This window comes from Ptychodera flava, chromosome 6 (assembly GCF_041260155.1).
Source record: "Ptychodera flava strain L36383 chromosome 6, AS_Pfla_20210202, whole genome shotgun sequence".
Lineage (NCBI taxonomy): Eukaryota > Metazoa > Hemichordata > Enteropneusta > Ptychoderidae > Ptychodera > Ptychodera flava.
The window spans coordinates 15,214,812-15,223,207 of record NC_091933.1 but is presented as its reverse complement, the minus strand read 5'-3'; the positions used below and the strand labels follow the sequence as shown (position 1 = coordinate 15,223,207).

Here is an 8,396-nt window from a genome sequence, read left to right as displayed (position 1 = left end):
GTATTAAGTGCTTTGTAACGATAGTCAGAGGGTTAAAGTATTGAGGAATGTTATCCAATAAACATAAAGTGGCAAATGATATGCTGATAGGTTTAGTCAAGAGACGAACGTATCAGAGTCAGTTTTTGCTTCTTCTATTATCTATGATGGAAGCTTATATTACAAGGCCTCCGTAATATGACTAATGGACGAAAAAGCTGTATTAGAGAAATATACTCTCCATTCTCAGATGACAATTTATCGTAAGAATGGATAAAAACTTGATTGGTAATGCTTTTTTCAGTCACCTTAATGAGTGATTACTTCAAAACAAGGCAAATCTTAATTGGCGCCTCAGTAAGTATGGCCTTATACTTCGAGACTGGCTTTATTACCGGTGTTAGAAAGAGTTTGGGAAAAAATCATTCTTCCTATAGTAACCTGTCATATTTGCTTCTGACAGTTTCTAGAGCCCCCTTTCTCAGCGTATTTTTTTCGAGGCTCCCTAGTTGCCCTAATCCTCCTGCCATAAATTCTGCTATCTACCTTAATGTTACATTTTAATAGCCAGGAACGCGTATCATTTCTGGTGAAATCTGACATATTGGGGGAAGTAGGTGAGATGTGCAATTTTTTAATGGCATTAAAGATATCACCTCATGAGTTAGTTAACAAGGCACGTTTCAGACTCCAATGGATTACGAGAGAAACGTCGCTCTTATTCTCAATAAATGTAAATCACACGGTTAAAGTGAAGATGGATCGTATTGACTTCTAGTCTTGTATTTCTTAGGCTTACCTTGAAATTTACTCCAAGCCAACGTGGATAGACTGCGCATTTTGTAGCTTGAAAAAGGTTTTGAAAACATAGTACCGTTTCTGTCACTCAACCATAAAGGATTGTTTGTGATGGTCTCTTGACTGGGGAACGGTATTACATCTGTAAGTCTCTTGTGTGGATCATTTGCTTTAAAATAGACGGGGCACTACTCCGGGGTTCAAAGGATGGTTTATTTGTGAATTTATGTCGACATCTTAGCGTAATGTAATTTACAGTTTCATCAACGCACCATCTAATCTAGATTAGTCAATTTCAAAAGTAAATTGTCAATAATATCTGCAAGCCTTATTTCTATCTTGGGTGTGAAAAGTGATTCGCAAGAACGAATTCATGATTAAGGGCAATGAACACCAGATATATTAATACGTATGAAGCGTTATGATATTTAATAAAAAAACATTCAAGATTGTCGAATTCAGTCCGTTTGATAAATATCCACCACGGAGTCCTAGGCAGAGCTCGCTAATGTGCAAGAGGAAAGGGCGATATATTTTCAGCTGGATGTTGACAAGGTAACGAAAACTGTTACAACACAGATTGCCAGTGTTTAGGAAATTGCGTTTTCCTGGTACATGTTCGGGAAGTTGGTTTATAATAAATGTCCTTCACAAAACCATACATTAGGCCGTGTTCACAAACACTGTGGGGGAGAGTCGGAAGATTCCAAGTCAAACTGCTATGCTTTTAACCGTAATAAGTGGGAAAATGAGGTTCTCTCGACCCGATTCAAAGAGGTTATGACGCTGTAGATGAAAATTCAGATTCGAAAAATTTGAAATTACACTTCTGTGCCTCAATTCTGTATCTACTGTCGCGTTTCAGCTCCCAATCAGATATAAATATACCTATAGTATAAAGATAACATATGAATGTTGGGGGAAACGAAGATAATCGCGGGGCATATATTTGCCATGTTTGAAAAAAGACAATACCCTTCATTACATTATACTGTAGATTGTTTTCTCTCGAGATTGCCAAAATTTAGAGTATTCCCTGAACTAAAGTTAAAACTTGTCTCGCCTAAGTCTGAGTAAAGTTAGGGAAGTTTGGATTTTGAATTGCTTGGGTTGAAGAAATTTGAGAAAAATACACTAAAATTAATATTTTAGCCATACATGTAATGGGCATTGTACAGCCCCACAGACCATTGTAAAGCCCCATTACCTTATAGCTCGGCTGCACTTTATACGATAATCGAGAAATTAAGGTAAAAGGACACTGAAAGGCTTCATACGCGCTTTAAACGCAGTGGATGTTTTCTGCAAACGAGGCCCATTCTGTGACCTTTCGCAACTAATAAATTGAATTAAAGGATGTTTGCCCATTAATTGACACCAACGCGTGTTTTATTTGCTTAAGGGTTTTGCTAACATGTTGTACTTTCAATGTTAAACAAAAAGAACGAATTAGTATTGCAGAGAACGAAGCGTATAATTTCCTTAATTGAAATGAGGTAATTACACATTTGATATAACTGTGGGCGAGTAGTAGTCATCACGATATTTCCCCATTTTCATATGGTCATAACTTTGTCAACGGTTTTTCAGATCCCCTCCTGAATTCCTTCACCCCGCCTCCCCAGTATTTTGGACGCAGCCTTTTAGTTTCGGAAACTAGCTGTTTAGAAGAGTCTGAATTCAAACGTATGTCTCAAATGCAACATTTGGTCTTCAAATGGGTACAATTTACTTTTTACAAACAGAAAGATGGATATACAGGGTAGGAAAAATCCATCAAAAGGGACATCATTTGTACACACACAAAACAGCCATAAAATCAACGGAGGCACACCTGCGCCACTGATTACATGATATTACGATGGTAATATCGTCGCACTGGAGATCAACCATGACAGACAACCTCTGTAGATCACTGCAGCCACGGCGTGCTGCCACGATAAATGACCATCCGAATAACCACTGACAGCTGTGCTGAAAAATCGGAAATTGACATATTTTTAGTCATTTTCCGAAACGTGTCTCGCTCGCGAGAGGCCACTTGAACACAGCGAGTGGGGCAATAAATAACGGCTTATTCTGCGGTTAGCGAAGAGTTTAATGAATTTGTAATTGGATTCAGGTACTTTCCAAATGCGAGTACCACGTTCTCATTGAATTAGCGAGGAAAATTATACCTCACGGAACATTGTAATACGTGATTTCACTTCAACCAAAATACACCTCCAACCTTACGTAACTTATCAAGACCGGAGACAAGTCAAACGCTCTTGCATTAAAATATGGTTTCTAAGAGACCAGACATTTTATATAGAAATTATCCTGTTTATATCTTTGTAAACACAAAGAAAAATAAAAATAACATTAATCTACCAGGATTTCAGTTCTATTTACTTTGTAAACATTACAAAATCATCAACATCTTTCGATTTGATTGACACTTTTTTCACTTTTAATTTTGAGTTATGCTTTTTCAGTCTGTTGTATCGCTACTAAAAGGAGAGAATATTATATACAGACATTTCAAAATGTATAAAAAATAATGATTGACATGTCATAGAAATTTTGGACAGTGCAAGAACAAGGCACGGTGCATAAAATGCACCACATTCTGTTTTACGCCGTCATCACGATCACATCCTGAAGCGAACTGATTTAAAAGACATCAGAACTTTGTACGCAATGCCACACTCTCACTTTTCATGATTTTTTACGATTCTGCTCTCGACATGTGCCGCAAAAAGAGCAATGTTTTTACCACTCATAATGCCAAAATAGTAATTTTAGTGTGCGCTCTGCATGGTAGCGATGTAACTACGAGAAATGCTTAGCAAACACACGAAACGGTCGAGAACGTGCCGTTTTGTTGCCGTTTTCGCTGCGGGTACAGATATTTATGTTCTCACTCCAACCGCGTCAGGAAAACTGTCACCGAGAACCAGTGAATACGGATATACATTGCAAGCACGTGCACATTGTACAGCTGCTTTGAAAACTAGATATAGACTAAGCTTGTTTGTGCAAGACCGTGTAGGTGCATTGTTAACATAAATCAATACTGGGAGTCTAGGAACTAAGACACGATAGATATATGTCCACGTTGAGTTGGTAAACACAGCTATATTATTGAAAAGGAGAAATGGCAAAATAGATCGTTCATAGAAGACATTCGTCTCTTTTTCTAAGATTCACCCACCTTGTTTGAGTTGAAGGCTCTTTTAGCAGACCGATTAGTTTTCCGTTTGTATTTCAATGTTTCAATATTTAAAAAGGCCTGGTGTAATTTGATCATTTTTCATGAACAAATCGTGTGAAACAGCGTAAGCCTTGGCACCTGTGTCGAAATGTGTCAGCGTTTTTTCGCGTAATAGATGCCTTAATATTATCTATGTTGAAGGTTGGACGATGTGGTAAAATGAAATCAGAATAGAATTCTAACTCCAGTCTGATATAGAACAAGATATAAACTTTATTCAAGATTTATGATGGTCAGAATGTGACTAAAAGATTTACGGACTTTGGGTGTTTATACGATATATATATATATATATATATATATATATATATATATATATATATATATATATATATATATATATATATAATTCTCTCGCTAGTCAGTGTACAGATATCGAGAGTGTGTGGTTGGTTTGACTGGTTGACTCATGCTTCAAGCATATATATATATATATATATATATATATATAATATATATATATATATATATATATATATATATATATATATATATATATTCTCTCGCTAGTCAGTGTACAGATATCGAGAGTGTGTGGTTGGTTTGACTGGTTGACTCATGCTTCAAGCCAAGTCAATATCTTTGACTGATTTGACTGATTACTCATCGTCTCATGAAGATGTCCTTTGCACTCAGCTACTATACTATGATAACGTTTCACTTTTCACCGGTAGAGATCCTTTCTTAAACGCTAATGCCATTACAAGTCGCTATCGGACAGTGTAAGCCGGAATGAAGTGCCAATTTGCATGAACGGCTTTAATTGTATAATGCATCTCTCGAAGACGCTCTCGTCACCGAGATGTATCTCCATATCGTTCGATCATTTTGTCACGAGCCTTTTAGCAAGCTCTTCCTCTCCGGGTATAAATACGTGGTCTGGTTTGCAGCTGAATGGTGACCGAAGAGCGCCATCGATGTGAAAAGGATATTTATAGAAACTCTGTGGCTACCTCAAATTTCCAAACGACCCCTGCCAGTTTCTCGACCTCCTGCTTTTGCTTTCGGTCGCACTTCGCATGTTAAGTTGCATCAGCGGCAATTGAAAAGCAGAATGTACTACCTACTCAGACCTGTATTATTGGTGTTAACATTTGACTTTTTCTCTCACACTTCCTCTTTTCGCAGACTGTCATAAGCCGAGATTTGAGCGCCGATAGACGCCAAACAAGATGACGACTTCTTTGGTCAACGTAAGTGATTCCGGAAATTACTCAATCGCGGGAACTCCACTTGCTTGTGTTCTACAGAACGAGAAGATGATAACATTTGTCTATTACGTGATTGCCTGCACTATTGCTTTACTCGGAAACCTTGCCTTCCTGGTCGTCGTTATCAAAGTCAAGTCCATGAGGACCATGCCAAACTTTTTCTTCATTAACCTCTCGATGGCGGACGTGTTGTTCATGGCTTACCATTTGATGTTTTTGATCGCCGACAACTTCGGCACCCTGGCAGCGCTGAAGACGTTCCACATTAAGGGCGGCCATTCCATCACCGATGTATCGTTCTGCGTGTCGATGCTCACCGTGGCGCTGATCAGCCTGAACCGCTACATTGCCATATGCCATCCATTTAGGGCGGAGACGATGAGACTCCAGAGCCCCTCTAGGATAGCTGTCTCCATCGCTTTCTGCTGGTTCATCGGGATATGCATCGCCGCCTTCGACATCTTCATCTCGAGTTCCCTGAAACAGCAGGCAAAATTACTAGTAGTCCTCCTGGTTCTGCTGTCACTCTTCATCGTGGCGTCGTTCTCTGTGGTTATGGTGTCATATGTGCTAATCGCCAAACGCATGTTCTCGACAAAGCGGTCTAACTACACACCGGCAGGGTACATAGCCCCTTCTTGCATCTCGGAGGAAAGCCAGGTCTTACTCCTGTCTGTGGCCATAACCGCAGTTTTCTTTCTCAGCTGTTCGCCGATGGCGACAGTGTACATAGTCGTCACGTTCAATCAGCTGCTCGGCCAGGTGATCATAGCACAGGACAAATTGAATTGCCTCACCTTCATCGCTAAGATGACCATATCCCTTCATTTCACGCTGAACCCCATTCTGTACAACATCGGCAGTCGCAACCACCGCACGGCTTTCTGTGAGGTCTGGAAGATCGGCGTCAACAGACAGGAAGAGAACTCACAACAAGAGTATGTATAATATCCAAGGATTTCTGGAGATGTGGTCAAGACTGAAATCTGACGACATGTAGATATGCATGCCTGTGATAAACCGTCTCTAACCTGCATATTCAGCGTGAAATCATCTGTACCATGCATCTCAGATTCTACACTGACCAGACATTCGATAAATGGCAAAATAACTAACCATGAAGAAAATGATAGCATTGAAACGCGTGTATTACCACAGAAACATGAAAAAATAATTGGAAAACGAAAGCATCATGTGATCTGCCTTTTGGAGGTTGCTAACTTTTTGCAAGGTGTTTAAAATGACTACTTTGTCCAACAACCCTCAAATGATCATAACAAATATGATTCATATGTCAAGAATTGTGGCATCTACATCTTGATTACATTTACTATGTTACAGCATCTTTCTCCTTGTTCTACAAGAGGGAAATTTTTTTGTGTGTGTCAGGATCAATAATCACACACCTTTAAAATAATCCATCATCCCCGAAAGGCCTTTGGCCAATTTCGATACTAAGTATCGTAGTATCTAACATATAAGTAGCACCAATACTTGACTAGTGCTAAACGGCAACCCTGCGCCGCTGTGAGCCAAGTTAAATTCCCTAAAACCCTTGAGAAATACCAAAAATGAAACAAAACGTTTACGTGGGTGATGCCGAAATCTTAGAATGCGAAAGGTACGTATATCTTCTGCAAGAATAAGGGAAAACTCGCCTCGGGGACAGATATTCGGACTCTCAAACTTTTACAATTCTTTTCTGATATACCACTTGTGGGGGTTCATTTTAAAGCTCTTGGTGTAAGAAAACTTTTCACTTGTTTAGTTTTTTGAAATTCGAAAATTTTATTTTTCTCCATAGAGTTAACAAAGTAATGGCGGCCATTTTGAATTTTATATATCGCTAAATCTTGGGTTTACCGTTATTTGTTTCTCTAGTACCAAACTTTGCACGGTGACCCCCTGATTTTTATTCTTGATTTTGAAAGAGAATGGTTGAAAGATTCCTTAAGGAAAGTTTGAGCAAAAGTTTAATCTTCACTTTCGAGGCGCATACTACCTTAAGAGAGCAATCGCCGTTTATAAGAGATGTTTGAGAAGAAAAGGATCTTCTTGTCCATCAACTCAGACTTTTTCTGTTCTTGTAACGTGTAGTCTAATACATAAGTGATTGTTACATTTGGCATCGACGAATTGCAATGTCCATGCTAATTTATGAGGAGTTTGTTCACTTGAGTGTATTTTATAGAACCATGGACTATATGAAGCAAGAATTAGTTAAGATTCCATTGTACACCAAGCTTATGTTGAACTTTTTTTGGCAACTTTATAAAATGCGTATAGCATGGAAGATTCTCGCTCGAATTAGTTTCAGAAAATTACGCACTCAGATACATAAATTATAATCAATGCGAAAGTTGCTGCAAAAAAAAAAATTATGAAAAACAGAGCTTTTATCGTCGTCATGAAACATTTCATCTCATACGGAGCACAGCTTAATGTGAAAGCCAGTAGCAACTCCCTATCATGGCAAAATTCCGCAGTGCACTGTATTGTATTTCGCCGCATGCAAATATACCCACTGGTGAGATCGTGGCAAAGTTGTTGTTAGCCAACATTTATTTTCAGTGATCACCGCAAGCTTTTCGCACGTGACTAACTACTATTCATTCCATGATTTTATAGAATTCTTTCGCATCTATTTACTTTCAGATAAAGTCAAACGATTCTACATTTGTGCTGCTCAGAACAATGTCGCTCATGCAATTTCTTTGCGATACTATGCAAATACTTGTGTTTTTCAAATAAAATGTTGATTTCAAAGACAAGTTCCGTCTGATCATCTTCCTTAAATGCACCTCGATGACGAGTGATGCGATTACAACACCGGAGATAGTCTATGACTATGCAGGGAGTCTAAGTAGATCGTAGTTGTTTTCAATGGAAGAGACGCCGATAACACACTGCCATTGGCATTATTGTAGAACAGATCGCAAATTTTATTTTTACTGATTTTACACAATTCGAGAAGACAGTCGTTAGTATATGTAATAAGGAAAGGTGCGTTCTCCTGCCCTTGTGGTATACTCATTCGGCTTGCAAAAGGTACTACAGGATCTCCAAAGGACGGCACACAAGTCCATCTTAATTACATTGGCTTTTTCCAAGAGGCGAACTAAAGTCGCCACGTGTCCATGAGCAAACTCCTA

General features: G+C 38.8%; 1 protein-coding gene across 1 annotated transcript in view; it reads left to right on the top strand.

The window, feature by feature from the left end:
- The window catches only part of LOC139134946 (QRFP-like peptide receptor), a 37,673-nt gene extending 29,658 nt beyond the window's left edge, over positions 1 to 8,015 (top strand). Inside the window, exon 5 of the mRNA XM_070702048.1 lies at positions 5,162 to 8,015. Within this exon, the coding sequence (XP_070558149.1) occupies positions 5,206 to 6,192 (987 nt within the window). The 5' untranslated portion in view covers positions 5,162 to 5,205 and the 3' untranslated portion in view covers positions 6,193 to 8,015. The remainder of the gene's footprint in view (positions 1 to 5,161) is intronic.
- The last annotated feature ends 381 nt before the right edge of the window (positions 8,016 to 8,396 follow it).